At 32.5% G+C, this 19,373-nt stretch overlaps 4 protein-coding genes across 4 annotated transcripts; 1 reads left to right on the forward strand and 3 right to left on the reverse strand.

Annotated features, from left to right (window-relative positions):
- The first annotated feature begins 2,619 nt into the window (after positions 1 to 2,619).
- LOC112527422 (protein STAY-GREEN 1, chloroplastic-like) lies at positions 2,620 to 5,297 on the forward strand. The gene is made up of 4 exons (XM_025138081.1): positions 2,620 to 2,948; positions 3,052 to 3,225; positions 4,299 to 4,466; positions 4,817 to 5,297. Exons 1-4 carry the CDS (start codon positions 2,820 to 2,822, stop codon positions 5,150 to 5,152), a joined length of 807 nt encoding a protein of 268 aa, XP_024993849.1. The 5' UTR covers positions 2,620 to 2,819; the 3' UTR covers positions 5,153 to 5,297.
- Positions 5,298 to 8,874: 3,577 nt separating this feature from the next.
- LOC112527416 lies at positions 8,875 to 10,080 on the reverse strand. The gene has a single exon (XM_025138066.1). The coding sequence runs from the start codon at positions 9,873 to 9,875 to the stop codon at positions 8,934 to 8,936; it is 942 nt and encodes a 313-aa protein (XP_024993834.1). The 5' UTR covers positions 9,876 to 10,080; the 3' UTR covers positions 8,875 to 8,933.
- A 3,174-nt stretch (positions 10,081 to 13,254) lies between these two features.
- LOC112528608 (expansin-A7-like) lies at positions 13,255 to 14,753 on the reverse strand. Its single transcript, XM_025139628.1, has 3 exons — positions 14,585 to 14,753; positions 14,207 to 14,516; positions 13,255 to 13,703 (listed from the first exon to the last, which is right to left on the reverse strand). The coding sequence occupies exons 1-3, from the start codon at positions 14,751 to 14,753 to the stop codon at positions 13,391 to 13,393; spliced, it is 792 nt and encodes a 263-aa protein (XP_024995396.1). The 3' UTR covers positions 13,255 to 13,390.
- Positions 14,754 to 15,739: 986 nt separating this feature from the next.
- LOC112527839 (glyoxylate/hydroxypyruvate reductase HPR3) lies at positions 15,740 to 18,662 on the reverse strand. The gene is made up of 2 exons (XM_025138667.1): positions 18,168 to 18,662; positions 15,740 to 16,346 (listed from the first exon to the last, which is right to left on the reverse strand). Exons 1-2 carry the CDS (start codon positions 18,624 to 18,626, stop codon positions 15,819 to 15,821), a joined length of 987 nt encoding a protein of 328 aa, XP_024994435.1. The 5' UTR covers positions 18,627 to 18,662; the 3' UTR covers positions 15,740 to 15,818.
- Between the last annotated feature and the right edge of the window lie 711 nt (positions 18,663 to 19,373).

Genomic DNA, 19,373 nt, shown 5'->3' on the forward strand with positions numbered 1-19,373 from the left:
TCTTTTACAAATTATAACACGTTTTTTTTTTTTTTCAAATTAGAGTCTATTCATGTCACTCCATTCATCCATTGAAGTGGTAGTGTATTGGAGTTGGGCTTTTAATTGGAACTAAAAAAATCCTTTGAGCCCAATCCAGATTCGAGAGGCCCATTACAAGTGGTTACAACTTACAAGAACATATAAAGTTCATATTACAATGAAAATGAGTTGCTATCGTTGAAACTCCGACTACGTAAATTTAAATATGAACGATGAATATAAGTAACGAGAGAAGATGTGATAAACTTGTTGAGGAGGAAATACTAACACGACTGGGTACGCAACCCACGTCACATATGAAGTCGTGCACATGCTTCCTGATTCCAGTGAGTTACGCTACTCATTAGGTGTAACTCGGGTCGTGTATTTGTCAAGACATCTGTCTCATTGCGGGCTTTCCGTTTATTTGTGGTGGGCCTTTTTTCTTGGTAAATAATCTTGATTGATTCTTCGCAAAATAAATTAATTAAACCTTGCAAATAATTATTTGAAATATTAGTATTTTGTTTTTAATTTGAGCTTCTTTCCAATTCGTTTTTCTTTCTTCCCATACCATAAATAAAAAAATCTATTGATTCTTGGATCTGCTACGCCTCGTTAATATGAAATTGCATCTGAACCCCGAATCAATGTACCATTGCTTCTGAATTCGTTTTTCTTTCTTCCCATACCATTTATAAAGAATATGTTATTCTTGGATCTGCTATGCATCATTAATATGCAATTTGCATCTGAAACCCAAATCAGTGTATCATTGCATCTAAACCCAATTGATTTTGAAGTATCATAATCCAAATAGAAATCCAGACAAATCTAACATCAACTTACTTACGAAAGAGAGAGATGATACAAGATAAGAAGCTAAACCAAATGACCATCTAGAGAACATGGTATGATTAAGATTACCAGATTCAATGACATACGATAAAAGATAACGACTCAACATGAAAATGAAACTCAAACAATACTTATAAAGAAAAATGAAAGAATCTCCGATGTTCGAAAAGATTTCCATTTCTAGTAAATGTCAATCATAACTAAACAACAACAGACTTCCATGGGGGACAAAACTAGATGAGGAGCGCATCTTTAATACTGCATAAAGAAACACAAGCAACATTCATAACAACCAAATAATACGTACAATTTTTGAGATAATCATTTCTCCTCATTCTTAAAAAGTTTATCATAATTCGATTCCAATCATAGACAGCTAAACAACGACCATCGATGGTACACACCATCTAAGCAATCGTCATCGACGAAACAGTCTATAAAGACATAAAAAACTCAATTAATATTCATTGTCATTCTGAGAAATTGAAAAGTTTCGTCTTGTGTGACACATCTTCCGTTGTCGGAGGTTCTTCTTGATCAATTACGTAGTCCATTGGCAATACAGATGGCCCCCTGAAGTTTGAGATGTATACAACTTCATCTCCTTTTTTTTATTTATTTTAAATTGAATATTTATATTAATTAAATTAAAAATAATAAGAAATACGCGTAAACTAATATTTCCACGAGGATGTAATATGTGGCTTTAAAGAATACATTTCGTTACTTGTCGGTTAGTACAAACGTCAACTAACCGACCAATTTTTCCGGAGGTTGCTTCTACGCCTCTACCCACAAATTAAAACATGCTAAATTGCAACATTGGCCCTTCAACTATCAACTATACTCTCGTTTTCACCCTCCAGTTATAACAAAATACAAAAAGGTTCAAAATTAGTGGAACAAGATACATTTTTTTGTCCCCGTCAAAATAAATTGAATAAAAATCAAAGAGGTGAGACAAAATTAGTAAACATTAAAACTAGGCTCAACCCTGGCTACGTGCAGCCCGTACAACCACATAGGACACCATAAGTCCAAGGGTAATCGAGGTTTTATGTGTTATTGGTTTTAGTTTAATCATCTGGGCTATAAACAACAAGATCAAGGAGTCCAGGAAATCAACTAGCGTAATCTGATTAAAGGAATGCAACATGAATATAATCATCAAACAAATGAACAACCAAACCGATTCTTATTGTTCTTCATCCCTTCTCGTTTGATTAGTTTTGATTCATTCAACGTGGGGATGAGTCGCTTTGCTTGACTAATTCCCAGTTCATTTAGAAAATAGTACGCTTCATTTACTTTAAATATCGACATACGGACATCAGTTGACTCGCTAACCCTTATGAAATTCATACTTAGCCGCTCTAGTACACATGATAGCACACAGTACCATAGAGTTGCTTGTCATTGACATCCTAGCCACACCTGCTCTAGATAGGGTACTGAAACAGGATCAATACAAAGGCAATGCCGTAATCTTGGTGAGAATTCTTTAAAATTAGGAACCTACGGCTTGAATCAGAAACCCTATGACCGAACCTGATTAAAACCTTCTATTGCTTGCTTCGTTATGGTTGGTCCCAACTTAAAACAAAAAGTGTAATTGAACCCGAAATAAAAGATAATTTACATATTTGTCCTTCATCTTTTAGAAATTACAATGAGACCCCTACAACGTGGTGAATCTTGGGCCATGGAAGACGTCAGCTTCACCAAACTTTAGGCAACCTTCTTTTTAACGCCACGCTTCAATTCGCAACACGCCATCTTTAATTCCGTTTACTAGCTAACTAAAAGTTATGCCAATCTTCAAACTTTCTTCTTCGAATCTTCAAATCCCAGCTTCACTGCTTGCTCTTACTGTTATCTGTGTGATCGATTCATCAACTACCTTTCCAAACTGATCAAAAACTTACCGGATTTAGAAAGAAATGGCTTCTTTGATCCTTCCCACAAAGCAAAACCCTCCATCGTCTTCGTTTCTTCAGAGGAACCATCAAAACCCTCTCTTTTTCTGCAAAAGAAGAAGAATCTTGAAAAAGAATCAAACCCTAGTTCCTGTAATTGAAGATCATTTCTTTTTCTTTTTGTTTCTTTTTATGGGTGTTCTTGATTTGGGTTTCTTTTGAGCTAATTTTGATGGGTTTTGCTTGATTGGATTAGGTTGCAAGATTATTTGGGCCTTCAATCTTTGAAGCTTCAAAGTTGAAGGTTTTGTTTCTTGGAGTTGATGAGAAGAAGCATCCTGGGAATCTTCCAAGAACATATACACTTACACATAGTGATATAACTTCTAAATTGACTCTGGCAATCTCTCAAACTATCAATAATTCTCAGGTAATTTGATTGTTTTCTGTCCTAATTTGAAAACCCCTGATGTATAATTGAATTCTTTTTGTTGGATGATTGTTTTATTTGTTGGATTTTTACTTTTAATTATATAAGAAACATAGAGGATCGTTGTATTTTCTTCAAATGGATACCATGGGATAATTGAATTCAAATCCGATAACTTTATTAGTGGTGTTAAAAGAAACCGTTGGATCATGAAAATCCGTCGAACCTTGGTGGTTTGGATGGTTTGTAAATAGCTAACCTGAGGTTTGTGGTTTGAATGGCGGTTTAATCTATCAAAACGGTCGATTGAATTGGAATACACTGTATAATTTGGTGATCAACTACGCTAAGTGCGGTAAAACAATAGAGCACATAAGTGGACTAAGAGACCCCCTTCAGGCTAGACACGCTCGAAAGCTACTTCTAGCTACCCAAAACCATAAACCCTGGTTGTTGGTTCTCTGTCCCTCTCTCAAACCTCCTCGACCACTCCAGCCCCCTCCCGGTCCTCACACAAAGTATGCCACCCTAATCTTGCACCTCCATGCTTTCCTATTTGAGGTCATGTCTTCGAAAATGTCTAAATCTGTTATGTCAAGTCTAAACTACTCATCTCCAATCCGTCTTCCTTGGCCTGCCCCTCCTCTCACCCCCATGACCATAACACTCTCGAATATCCTTACGGATGGCGACATCTGTCTGCCATGAGCGTGTCCAAACCAGAGCAATATTCCCCCCTCAGTTTGTCCAAAATAGGCGCTACTCCCAACTTTGCTCTACAATATCTCTTGTTTCACACCAATGTTTAATTTTATTAGTTCATAGTTCAAATTTCATAACAAGTCTAAACCATGTTGACCATCAACTTTGTGATCCGGTTTGGTCACTCAATGCTGCATCACACGGTTTGAAGAAAATTTCTTAAACCATGATTGGTTGGTTAAATAGAGGGTTAGACTGTTCAGATCAAACCGTGAACACCCATTTATATATATATAGTAAAAGATTCAACATCAAGAATCAAGATGGGACCTTTTATTTGATCCATTGTCTTATATATATTAGTGGTACAGTTGCAGGGTTGGTATAACAAATTATATAGAGATGAAGTGGTAGCAGAATGGAGGAAAGTGAAAGGGAATATGTCTCTTCATGTTCATTGTCATATAAGTGGTGGCCATTTTCTTCTTGATTTGTGTGCTCGCCTCAGGTTCTTCATCTTCTCCAAAGAACTCCCTCTGGTACTTGATCTCTTCACTCTTTTATATACACAGAGGGTCGTGTTAGAGGGAAAACTGAGAAACACCTTAGGAACCATTCATCTGGATGGTATGCACATGTGTATACAATAATGTAAGCAAATTGTTTGGTATGCACACGTGCATAGAATCCACCAAGAAACAACTTCAATTACTCATATGCTCGTGTGCATCTTGTGAAGATGAATGGTTACCGGGATGTTACTCAGTTTTTCATTTTTTAGGGTTTTTCCTTGAACCTTCCTCTATCCATCTATATCATTCTTTTTATAAAACAGTTTAATGAATCGATATAAACTAAAAACAAACACTTGCAATGATTGATTGATTAGGTATTGAAGGCATTTGCTCATGGAGATGGGAATTTGCTGAAGAACTACCCAGAGTTACAAGAGGCTTCAGTTTGGGTTTACTTCCATTCAAACATTCAAGAATTCAATAAGGTAGAATGTTGGGGTCCACTAAAGGATGCAGTGGGACCCTTGTCCACGTCATCTGAATCCACCATTGTTGAAGATGAATCAAGCAACTGGGAGGTACCTAAACCATGCCCAGAAGAATGCGCATGTTGTTTCCCACCAATGAGTTCAATTCCTTGGTCTCATGATCTTGTCAGAAATCAAGATGATGATGGTGTCACCCCAAATGGCTTACAACAAAAAGCTTGATCAAGATTTCTTGGTGGGTATTCTTTGTTTATAGGTATATGATGATGAAGATAAAAAAAAACCATGTAGTACTTGTGTATATACGTAGCATTTTTATTGCTATCAAATTCCAAGATTGTTTAAATTCAGGTCTAACTTTTGCTTCAATGGTTGGGATTTGCTTAAATTAATTTATAATCACTGGATTTTAATCCTATATATATATATATATATACACTATGTTATAAAGCATTTGATAAAAACTTTAAAAAATCATTTTTTATGCATAAAGTATTGTATATTGATGCTTATTACTTAAAATTTAAGATTACAAGTAAATTATGCATAAATACAACTTATTAAAGCTTCATGTTTGAATTCGTATAATCAACTACGGATAAACATAATCAAATAGAGGATAAACATCTCATTTTAAAATATAAAAAAATATAATAGAACAATTAATTCAAAAACTATAAAATATAAAATAATTATTGTCAATTTTTTGGCACATTTTTTTTCAAGAAATAGCATTTTTTTTAATAATTTTGTGACATCATATACTTTTTTTGTTTAGATGGTGAGCCATAATTTTGAATTGAAAACTCTTTTTTTTTTTTTTTTTTGACAACGTGACAGAATTATTTGCTATTTTTTTATAACATTTAAGAAAAAGACCATTTGATGTATTTTTATATTAAAAAAAAGCCAATTTTGTAAGTTAATGAATATCAAAGGATAAAAATCACGTCACATTTATCTTTTTATTCACTCTTCTCAATAAGTAAACGTTGTGAATCCATTTAATTGACGCATATGGAAAAAATTTGAAATATGTGATTTTTATCTAATATCGATAAATGCTTAAATCAAGAATGAGAGCATTTTCATAATCATAAAGACACAAGCATATTTTCCAAATAATATCAATTGATTGTTTTGTAATCATAAAAAAGACAAGCATATTTTTCGAATATTATCAAAATATTTAGAGTGTCATTAAGCATAGTCTCAGGTATAATTGATTTATTTAAATTTGCAAAAGTATTTTTATATGTATTTTTAAAATCAATACACCGTTAAATAATATTTTTTTAGCTAAAAGTTAAAAACCTTTACATATTATTATTTTTAAATAAGAAATGTCTTTAATATTTAATAATATTTAATTGAGTAAATTGTGATTTTCGTTCTTGTGGTTTGTTAAGTCTTTGTGGTTTTGAAATTACGATTTATGTTTTAGTGATTAACAATTTATTGTTATTTCCGTTTACGAATTAATTCTTATCTTAAAGTACAAGAGACCAAACTAAAGAATTATAGACCATATGAACCGAAACAACAATTACATGTAAATTATAAGAACAAAATATAGCAATAAATTATAAATCGTAAGGACAAAACTGTAAAACACTAAATCACAAAGGATTAAAATTTCCAATTTTAACAAAGTAGATGAATGAAAAACATCATTTACTCTATTCAATTTGGAAACTACCATAAGAATTGTTGCCTTACTTTAAAATATAATTTCTATATGACACGAGGTAAAAAGTAGGGGTGATTAAAAATCTGACTAACACGATCAATCCAAATCAACACAGTGCGAAATAATTAAATTGGAAGCAACCCGATATCTAATCGAGTTATAAATTTTTTAACCTGTAGGTATTGAGTTAATATCGGGTTACTATGATTTGAATATAACCCAACCCGATGAACCCGATAACCTTTTTCTTTTTGAATTTAATATGATTGTTGAGTTTATGTTAATATATAGAGTAGACAATTACACTATCATGTACCCTCTTCATATACACAAATTTTTAATCTATTCTCCATTTCTATATAACTCATTCTATATAACTATATATGTTCAGTAACTGTGAATATATATATATATATATAGGGGCCTATTCAAGGGAAAACTGAGTTGTTTGTGGTAACTGTGAGAACCAATATTAACCACAAATCAATAGATAAATTAGGAAATTTATAAATTTGGTAATTTTAAATTAAAATCTTAATGCAATGATATTTTTGGTATTTTAAAACTCTCATCTCTCCTCTCTTCTCTCTTCGGCCACCGTTCTCCGGCCTCCGGCCACCGTCCTCCGGTGATACCACTATGATACATTGATACCACTATGATATCATTTTGGCCGGCGGACGGTGGCCGGAGAGAGAAGAGAGTTGAGAAGAAAGTTGTAAAATACCAAAAATATCATTGCATTAAAATTTTAATTCAAAATTGTCAAAATTATAAATTTCCTAATTTATCTATTGATTTGTAGTTAATATTGGTTTTCACAGTTATCACAAACTAATTAGTTCTCATTTGATTAGGCCCCTATATATATATATATGTAAATGTAAATGTGATAAATGTAAGATTTAACAAGTATGAATAAGTTGTATCAAATGGTTGATGATGAAAAAGAAATTATGAATAGAGAAGTAACATATTCAAGGTTAGAAAAATATTTTAATGTACCAAGGTATCAAATCGACCGATCAATTAACTCGTATAGTTTGGGTTGAGTTTGATTGCACTTTGATTTAGGTTGAATTGAATTACGATTTTTTAAATCATAAAAATTGAATTAGATTGTTCAAATGTTTTCGATCTGAACAAGAAGACTACAAAAACCTTCATGCTTCAATTGATTTATATAAAATAAAGGAAAAAAGGAAGACGCTTTTGGGGTGTCCTTTTGAGTTTTGAGTATTGGCAAAGGCATCATCATCATATCCCTAACTTCCATTGCTTTCCCTTTAATTTCTCAAAATCCACTCATACCATCAACCATCTTAATAAATAATACAAAGGAATTATAATAATTATTTTTTAACAAAATTTGATAAGGGGGGGGGGGGTGGTGGGGGAAGACATTGATACATAATTTATGTTTCAATATAAAAAAAACTATGAGGTTGTTTGTTTATCTTTTAATAGTTTTATTAAGAGGCAATTTCTGAATCGTTAAGAGGTGATTCTTGTTTGGCAAAATAAAAGTCTGCCTCTTAATGGTTCTAAAACATTCTGAATGATTTTGTATCCTGAATCTCCCTTAACCATTAAGAGTTCTAATTTCATTGTACACAATTACCAAACAATTATATTTCATTTYGTATTATATCATGAGAGCCTCTTAATCATTCTGACCACTTAATTATTCTGCACCAAACCATTCAACAATTGTCAAACAACCCCTATGTCTCACTATAAAAGAAAAACACAACATGAAATCTTACTACAATAAATTCAGATTTATAGAACTTAAAAATATTTGAGTGTCTTAATAGATTACTTTATAGATCTTAAGTTTATATGATCAATCAATAAAGCCTGCAATCTAAAAGTGTCGGTTTATTGAATAATGGATCATAACAACTTTTTCAGAACATTTTAAAAATAAAGTGCCGTATAAATTATTTGATAAGACACTTTGAGAAGTCACCGATAAACACACCTTTTTATAGTCCATTGTTTTCACATGGTGTCTTTTAAAATAACTAATATAACACTTTATTTTAAAAATATTCAAAAAGTCTGTTAAGAAGTCTAAAAACGTCCTATAAATTTATTACAACGCATTTAGATGAAACATTTTACTGTTTGATCTTATAAATTTAAGTCCTATAAAACATATTATGGTATACATTTTTTATGTAATATAAACCTAATTTTGTTGTAGTGTATAGATGGTTAAATAAGCTTAACAAAATTAAAATTTTAATAGTATTCAACAAAGAATTATGGATACAAATTAGTATGAACAATTTAACCACACGATTCAACTCACCGAGGAGGTCTAAGACTTTGCTCAATTCTTGGAGTAGTTCTTGTTGCAGAAGCAGAATGAACCCTAATCACATGACCCACCATGGAAACTTGAAGTGCTTCTTCTTCATAAGCTCTTCTCTCCATCTCCTCTAATCTTTCCTTCTTCTTCACCTTCACAAACATCGCAATCAAAAGCAACACCACCAAGAAAACCGCAATGGCAGCCCCAACTGAGCATCCAAACGCCACCGTCCACCGCCTCATCTTCTTCCTTACTGGCAACAATGGCGACTGCACCACCAGCCCAAAATGCCCATGGCTCATGGCACCACAAATGTTGGGTGCAACCTCCTTTTCTAGTGTCACCTTCCCATCATCTCCAAACGTTGCACACATCTTTATCCGACCATCTAACGTCGAGTTTCCATTCGACGTGTGATTAGTAAAATCTATCTGAATTCCGGCCTTTTCTGGTGACCGAATCTTAACCTCGAACTGGGTATTAAAGTTCATGTCGTCCCCAGAGTTGTAAGCTTGTAAACCTAGCACAGGTGACACTAATTGATAACCTAGTAACTCATCGTAGTTATCATAGTAAATGTTTGACCAATTGCTACCTAGGGTTTGTGTTACTATAAGGATTCTTTCTATACAAGGATGAACATCCACACCTACGTTCAAGTGAAATTCTTTGATGGTTGCACCATACCTCTTGAGGCTTCCACATCGATACCTAGCTGTATAAACCGTAATGCCCGTCAGATTTGATGGCAAGTTGATGTTGTACTGTGTGCCTGTTTTGAAATATTTGTTGTATGATTGGAACGTATAATCTCGGATCACGAGATCGAGAAGTCTTGTGGATTTGATCCCTTGACCTTCAATGAGTAATAATCTTGATGGTAAGGCTAAGAGAAGAAGGAACACCCAGATGAAACTAGGCTCATTGGAGCCCATATTGATCTTATATAGGGATCTTTCTTGGATCTTTATGGGAAGTGATGAAGTTGGTATGGTTTCTTGTGCTTGTTTGGAGAGATGGGAATTGAAACCAAAAGGGATTGGATCAAGAAAGCAAATCTTGATCAAGAAACATGGTGTTGGTTTCTTTCTTTGGAATTAAAAGAGGGAAATTGTAGGGTTTGTTTGGGGAAAAGTTTGATGTTGTGAAAGGGAAGCAAAGAGTGTTGGAGGGATGATGAGAAGCTAGCTAGAGGTTTGGTGTTTGTGTAAATTGAAGATGGTATGATAGCTAAAGTGGTTTTGTGGGATCTTGAATGTGAAAAAAGATGGTTGCTTTTGGAGGGTGTGGGGATGATGAGAGTCACCTAAAGTCTTCTTTTGTATGGATAATATATGTGTAGATAATGCATACAATATATATAGCTTTTTAATTAGCTTTTATAAGTTTGTGGTTGATAATGACATTTTATTACAAGAAAAAGAAATATTATAGCATCTTTAATCAGGGTTTTTTAAATATTTGAAAGGATGCAGTACACGACAACTTTAAAGGGAACATGAATCGGCTCTGTATTAAAATAACGAGACCAAATCCAGTTAAATAATAGAAAATTATTAGAATTTAGGTAATAAACCAGTTCATGATTTGGATATAATGTTTATAAAATATAAAAAAACTCAGAAATTTGATGTTATAAATCTACAAAATGATATATGTCTGAACAAGTTCATAATTAAAGATGTTTCCTATTATTTGATAAATTAAATGTGGTTGGTTATAAAGGTTGAAAAGGGGAGAAAGAATTGAATGGAAAAGATGAAGATGTAGGCTCATTAATGATGCATGCCCTTCATCATGGTGTCACTTAGGTCAATGGGAGTGGACCATGTACCACATAATCAATTATTACATGTACTTAAACTAATAATCCAACTCATTTATAGCATCTTATGTTTGTTTGAAGATTCAAACGAAAACATCTTCATTTTACAAGAACGTAAGAACATCCTTATCATATGTGATAATGCACTTAAGGAGACTTGGTGGTGCATGGATGTCGTGCCTTGCGACTTAGATCGTACCAAAGGTTGTCCGTGTCTATGATTTAGTATCACATGTGATGGTCTTGATGGATTATATTATCACATTAATAACACATTTATCACATGTGAGGGAGCTTAGTGGTGTAAGGGCGACTTGGCTTACAACCTAGATCGTGTCAAAAATCATCCACGTCTCTGATTTAGTATCACATGTGTATCATATGTAATCAAATAATAGTATCACATGTCATTGTTTATGGTAAAAAGGTGTTCTCGTATTTCTTGTAAGTGACACCATGAATTTTGCATTACTCTTGTTTATAAATTTTTCTTATATTTTTTTTTATTAACCTGGATATCCAATCCGCTATGCGAGTCGACTAATCCCAGGATGACCGCATGCTTTGCGGGTGGTCCGGATTCATCACATTTGAACCTCCATGGCCACAAGAGGATTTTTATTTCTCCGTGGATTTAAACCTGAAACCTCCAGACACTTTTGACCTTTGAAAAACAAACTCAAATCAATCAGAAAGCATCCTTCATGTTAGAAAATTCTGTTAAAATGATAATTGAATATTGAATTTGATGTAAAGGACAGAAATTTGGAAGTTGAGTGATCTGTTTGATGTTTTATAGGTAGTTGGGTTTATTAAACTTTTAAATATTTGTTATATATAATTCCAAGACAAATAAGTTTTCTTTGACTATATTTTATAAAGAAAGATGGCTTAGAAAGTGATGTTGGTGAAATGATTTTGGTGGAGAGGGTGTGAAGAGCTTAATCATTAATACTTCTCTCCTCCAAATTAAAGTAAAATTCTAATTAAATTTATATAAAACTACTTTTATTTTGAAAATTCTTTAAACAGTAAAACTTATGAGAAACAATGCATCATGTGTTATTTTACAGATTTTTTTTCTTCATATATGACTATGATTGGATGTAATGGTTAATATATATTTGTTTTACAATGTGTTTGTTTCATATTTACTAAGTTCACAATGTAAACATTTTTTATGTTTTTGTAAAATAAAAAAAATACATGTTATTTATTTTAAAATTGTGAACTAAATACATATTAAGAAACAAATTTATGTTAATCAAGGGAGACCTTATTTTGAAAACCCATGAAATTGTGATAACATTGAAAATTTTGTAAATCGTGTGTTATTTCATTTGATTCTTTTTTCATCTAAGATTAGGATTTATAATATTGATTAATATATATTTGTTTCGCAATGTGTTTGTTTCACATGTACTCGGTTTACAATGTGAAGTTTTTTGACGTGTTTGTGAAACAAAAAATACATATAGCAAAGTTTCACATTGTGAAACAAATATATGTTAATCCATACATTAAATACTATACTTAGACGAAAAAATCATGTGAAATAAAATCTTATGGTAGAAGTGTTCACGAATCTCATAAAATGTAGAGTTCTCAAATGATTTAGTCTATATTAATCAATACATTATATACTTTATTTAGATAAAAAAAGATTATGTAAAATAAAACCTTAAAATATAATTTCTCACGAATCTCATAAAACCATATATTAATAAATATATGTAAATATTTCAATATATGCATATATATAACATTCTCAGCAATTTTTCTTAACCAAATATAAATAAAAAAAGACAATAAAAAACCAATGCCCTACTAGTAATGGCCAAACTGACCCAGCTCGCCCAGGACCGGCCAAGGATCGGGACCGACGACCCATAAACGGTTACAATAAAACTTGACCGGGCTCACCTTTTTCCACCGGGACCGGGACTGGTTATGGCCGGATCTTTTAAGGCGCGGGACCGGTAAGAACGGGCCGGGCCAGTTTTCGACCATCACTATGCCCTACCTTTGAATTTGATCATTTAAACCCAGCCCAATCTTTAGGCCCAACTTACAATGTTTCATATTTGGGCCTTAGTCCCTAATTTATTAATCATTCCCAGTTTCCCACAACAAATTTCCAATTACACTCTCTGTACCAAACTAAATTTTCACAATTAAAAAATACAAAGTTTTAGAAATATGTATTATTATACTTCTTAATTAATTAAAAGACTATTTTACTCTTAATTATAGAGACATAAATTTTATACACCTTATAATTAAAGGTAGACTGAGAAATTAGACATTTTACCTTTATAATTGGACACTTATTCTGAGACAAACTAAAATAGATAATGTAGACATTTATTTTGAAATAGAGGAAGTAATTGAAAAAACGAAATTTATATATATTTTGTTACAAAAATTTACTTTAAAAGCGTAGCTAAAAGGAAGTATTACATTCATATCAATTACGGTATAAAACTATATAGCAACAAGACACAACACGTTACTTTTCGCTTCTTTTAACAAATTCTTGTGTACACACAGATCATATATATGAAAACTCAAAAAGTGAAAAAAGATACCGAAGAGAAATTTGCAAAATGTCGATGGCAGGACCGATTAGTGAAAATTGACATTGGCTTGGTAAGTCAAGCCGAGGTTCCAGTTAGCCGGTGCGACATTGTAAGCCGTTATGGTTTGTTTAGTGGTGTATGAAGTTAACCTAAATGAGAGGGCTTGACCACGAAGGGTCGCAAAAGCTTGATACGAGGCTCCCCAGTTATGGCTCATGCTTATCCAAGCCGTCTTGGTTCCTTTCACCCACATGCTTCGGATATCACCCGCACCACCCACGTTCATCACATACACTAGCAGCCAGTACCCGTTGCCTTGAAAAGAGAATCGAACACCACCTTTCCTCACGCAGGGTACCCTACATCAAAGGGGCGTTTTAGTCAATAACGCATTTTATCAACTAACATTCTAGTGTTTTTTCGAGATTTTATAAGACACTGTTTTATATATTTAACAAAGGCAGGCCAATCTAATTGAATTCTTAAATGGGAAATAGACCAAAATGGTTAATCTCCCCAACCAACCAACTTCACTTTTTAATCACTTTTCTAATTAAATTGTAATTTTAGCCAGAGTTTATATAAATGCGTAAAGATTCAGATTTATATATGTGTGTGTGTGTATATATATATATATATATATATATATATTTCTTTGTAAAGATTCAAATTTTTGCTTAAGAATCCTAGCGTATATCCTTAACGATTTTTTTTTCCATCCAAAAATCAGAGTTTATGCAAATGCGTAAAGACCAACTACTTTGAAAAAAGGCACTCAAAAGTGTCTAAAAAGTGAATATAATTGATGAGATTGACTATTTCAGTTAATTTTCATCATTTAAGATCATATAAATGTATGTACCTGCGGTACATGACAGGGACAATGCCAGCTTTCCATTGAGCGATTTGCATGAAAGCAGGCTTGGCCATGTCAAAATGGGTTCTAGGAGGATTGCACCATCCACCTTTGTTCGAATCCTGAGACCAATTCGGGGGGCAGAGGTTGGTGGCAGTGATGGTGGCAATGCCTTTGGAGCACCATGGGGACTCGACACACCTTATTTGGTAACATTGCCCACACGCATATCCGTCCCTAAAGATAGTTGAGCTCAATGCCGCTGTATTGGTGCTGTACCCGTTGGTCATCAAGTTTCCGTATCCACAAGCACCTCCTGATCAACATATTATCGTTAATTTACTATAAGAGATCTACAAAATTAATTTACAATAAACAACGTACCCATGGTGGAAGAGGCGGACTCGTCTCCGTAAAAGGTGGCATGGGCAAGAGTCCACGGACTTGGACGATAAACAATCGGTGCACGAGGGATGGAATACACAGCTCGAACCAAAACTGAACCAAATAAGACGATGATACAAAATACATATGAATGATGAAATGAAGCCATTGTATTTTTTTTTTTGTTTTGGCCTTAATTATTTACTTTAAGAGGCATGCATTTATAAGACCCAAACGTCTGCACAAAAGAAAAAGAGTGGGTTTCACGAAGCTTGTGTTATTATACACATTAAGTGAATTTTGCATTTTATATATATATATATATATATATATATATATATATAATTTCAATGCAATTAAGACTTGTAGGTGTGCAATAAGGGTTTGTACTTTGGCGACAACGTGCGAGCAGGTTTTATAGTTATCATATGAAGTGGAAATATGGATTCAGACATGGCAAATAGACACCCAGTTAAGGGGACCGAACCGGTCCAGTATAGAAAACCAATTAAAAAAAAGACCAACCGGTAAACAACATTTAAGTATCTTTTTGTTAGTAACCAAGGGAGTGTTTGGGATTGATTATTTGAAACAACTTATGTTTTTCTAAAAAAAAATTTATCAACTTATTATAAGTTAGAATGATTTAACTTCTTAAAAAACTTCTTATTACCGATTTGACACCGGTATAAGTTGTTTATTCGAACACTTAAGTGTTTATTACCGTATCTCACCGGAATAAGTCAATAAGTTGTTTTTATAAGCAATCCCAAACACCCCCTAAACTAGCTGACTAAATGACCTGACGTATAGAAAGTGGATTATTTAGTAAGTTTACAGACAAATGGGTGTTATGCAGAAAACCTAGTTATTTTTCAAACATGTCTCTCCGAATAAAAGAACTTCTTCTATCTATAAAAAAAATTCCAAACAAAAATCCTCCTCATCTATACAGACAAATTAATTCATACAGACGATTTTATTTATGCAAGACTTAATGAAAAAAAACCCAACCAAACAGCCCCTAAAACAATTTTGAAGGGATGGATCTGGGACTGGGGAATTGATTTTTGACCATCTCTAGGGTTAGAGGTCATTTTTTTAAGGTAAGACGGTAGCGCAAAAAAGACATGAGTAGATAACAACGAATCTTAAAACACTGGAAACCTCAATTTATTCCATTAATTATTGATGTTCAAAATACACAACAAGATTATGGTCTAACCATTACAACTTAATCATTAAGATTAACTTGAGACAACAATGGTTTGTTGGAAAAGAAAGCTTTCAAGTTCCCAATCACTACATCTTTCAATGCTCCAAACGATTCGGGCGTTAGAACCGCTCTGTGTGGAGACAACACAACGTTGTCCATTGTAAATAGCTCCTTCGGTATCTCGGGTTCATTCTCATACACATCAAGACCTGCTCCTCCGAGCTCACCTCCACCCAACACCTTCACTAGTTCCTTTTCATCCACGATGGCCCCACGCCCAATGTTGACGAGAATTCCCCTCTTCCCCAAGGCCATCAAGACTTCACGGTTTACGATGTGGTGCGTTTTGTCGCTCAATGAGCAACACAGGATCAGAGCATCACTGGCAGTAGCAAGTTCTAGAACAGTGGAGTAGAACGGATAGGGAATTTGTGACTTCTTGTTTCTTGAGGTATAGGCAATGCTGCAACCAAATGGCTCTAGCCGTTTCCCAACCATGGTGCCAATACTTCCAAACCCAACAATTCCGACGCGTTTCCCCCCTAACTAACAATCGTAGCGGTTGTCAATTAGTGTTGTTTATACAAGCTACACGAACATAATATAACGACCCAATAAACTTCGTATAAACCTTAAAATCATGATAAAAGTTGTCGGTAGCTCAATCGCAACTTTGAGTTTATAACAAAGTTCAATAATAATTTTGAGCTTATAAGAAAGAGAAGATAAAGAATATAAAAATCTCTACATTTGAAAAAAAAAATCCCTAAAACTTTGTATATAGAGAAAGATAATATATTAATCATTTTTTACCAATAAAAATAAATGTTAAAGATAAAAAATAATATTTTATTAAATGTATTAAATATTTTAATAATACTATAAAAGTACTCTCGCAATGCGGCGAGACACGTCTTAATTTTAATGTTCTATTTAATTATTTGTTTTTATCGATGTTATAATACGATTTCATGTGTTTTTAAAAAAACAATAATGATTTTATTTTTGAATAAAATATAAATGCGAAGATATCATAAAAATTTGAAAAACAATATATCAATATTAATATTAAAATCAACTATTTAAAATTTCTCATTTTTATGTAATTTCTATAATTTATTATCATTTAATTTAAGTTTAATAACGAAATAATTTATTTTTGGTTTAATAATATAACATTTTATAAAGATAATAATTAAGTATTCTGTTAGAACTCAAYGATTATCCTAATTATATTTTAGATTTTTTATATTTAATATGAGATGTWTATCTTGTATTTGATTATGTTTATTTGCAGTTAGTTACACGAATTCAGATATGAAGCTTTAATAAGTTGTACTTACGCACAATCTATTTGCAATCTTGAGTTTTAAGTAATATGCATTAATAAACAGTACTTTATGCATAAAAAATGGTTTTTAAAAGTTTTTATCAAATATTTTATAATATAGTATAGATAATTAATATTGAAATCGATAAAATAGGATATATGTTGAATTGAATCTAATTCTTCTTATCCTTTATGGTATTCACGACCTTCCACGTACTTTTGGGGTTTTTTGAGGAAATAGATTGATGGAAATGACGTCATATTCCTCGTTGAAATCTAGTTCCTGAATTTTCTTATAGTTACATTAACATATACACAAATGAATTTTATAGAGACAATAGATTAAAAATATATTTATATAAAGAGAGTATTTGATGGTGTAATTATCTAATGCATATGTTATTAGATAATCAATAATCATATTAAATCTAAGAAATAAAAGAATATAAGATTTATCGGGATGAGTTGAGTTGGGTTCAAATAAAATTAACCCAATATAAACTAAATACCTACGATTTGAAGATTTTACAACTCGATTGAAATCAGGTTTGAATTATTTTGCGTTGGATTTGATTGATCAGGTTTTTGAACACCCTATCGTTAGGTGCTGACATAAGTTCTGAAAACTATAAAATTAATTAGGTCTTTTTTTTTATTTAATTAGTTCATACTTGATTACGTGTAGTTTTTTCGATTAAAGTATGTAGATAACTAATTTATAAAAATTCAATATCCCTAAAAATTTCAAAATTTTAATTACTCAAAACACGAAAGCTTTTTTTATGTAATTATTTTTAATTAAATAAATATAAAAAAAAAAACTATAAAACTATCCAAAAATTAATTGAAACATAAAATAGTAATTATAAAATAAATGAAGTGGGAAGACTGAAAAATGGTCTAACTGCTCTTAGAAATCGTTAATTCCAATGTTGATTTCACATGAACAAGATGAGTAGATCAATTAAGCAGAAAAATATGATATGTAATCGATAAATTTGATGATGGCGGATTGGATAAGGGATTCAGAGATAGACCTTGTTTCCAAGGGGATAATCGCCGATGACGGGCCACAACCCGCTCCGAACATACCTATCGGCGGCGGAAACACGTCGGAGGACGTCCAACAATAACGCTATCGCATAATCGGCAACGTCTTCCGAGAAGGCGTCACCGGCGCCTGTGACGTGAATATTACGGCGACGGCACTCTGCTAAATCAATATGATCAACACCTGCGGATGTTCCAACAACGATTTCCACGGAAGGATACTGATCTAAGTGCTCGGATTTGAGCGGGCTAGGACCTAAGACAATTACGGCCCGAGCAGATGGTCCATGGATCAGAAATGAAGGATCCGAAGGATCGAGTGGGTTGATGATCTCCTTAATCCAGTGGAAGATGGAAAGAGTGTATATGGGGAGATGATGGATGATTGCGACAGGGAGGTGGTTATCAGTGGTGAAGGTGGATTCGAGTGGTTGCGGGCCGGCCATTGATGATGAGAGAAAAAGGGGGGGGTGTTCTGAACTTAACCTACGTAGTAGTGTTGTGGTCCATGGAAACAAAAAGAAAAGAAATTTATATACGGTAAATAAAAAGGAAAAGTCTAAAAAAAATCCAACAGATTTTAGTGTTTAGAATGATTAAGTCTTTGGATAATTTTTTTGGAACAAATAAGTCATTGGATATTCCAAAACATGTTAAATAACTTCTTGGACTTTTTAAAATCTGTTAGATACATTCTTATAACCTATATAATTGGTTAATGTGGTAAAATAATGGAAAAAATCAAAAAAAAAAACCAATGAACATTTATATTTTAAACAATTAAATTCATAAACATTTTTTGAACCAAAAAAATAGATCTATAAAATTAAACAAATATAACAAAAAAGTACTTATATTTATAAAAATAAATTACAACGGATAAATGAAGGGAACAAATATTTCTTCGTCAAATTACGACTCCGAGAACTGCTCGTTTTTTATCTGTGAATTGTGTGAAAGTAGGATACTCCAAATTCTTCGACTTTTGTATTGTAAAAAACAGATTAAAAAAATGATATGGTAGTTGTTATGATCGATTTGATAGAAAAGACGGAATAGTGTGTATCTTTAAAAAAGATTTTTGATAAAATTTATTTTAATTAAAATAAAAAAAATTAAAAAAAATTACTGATTAAATTTATTTTAATTAAAAATAAGATATATAACGTATGTGATTTTTAAATAAAAAAAAG

This window comes from Cynara cardunculus (assembly GCF_001531365.2).
Source record: "Cynara cardunculus var. scolymus isolate 2C chromosome LG 15, CcrdV1, whole genome shotgun sequence".
Taxonomy (NCBI): Eukaryota; Viridiplantae; Streptophyta; class Magnoliopsida; order Asterales; family Asteraceae; genus Cynara; species Cynara cardunculus.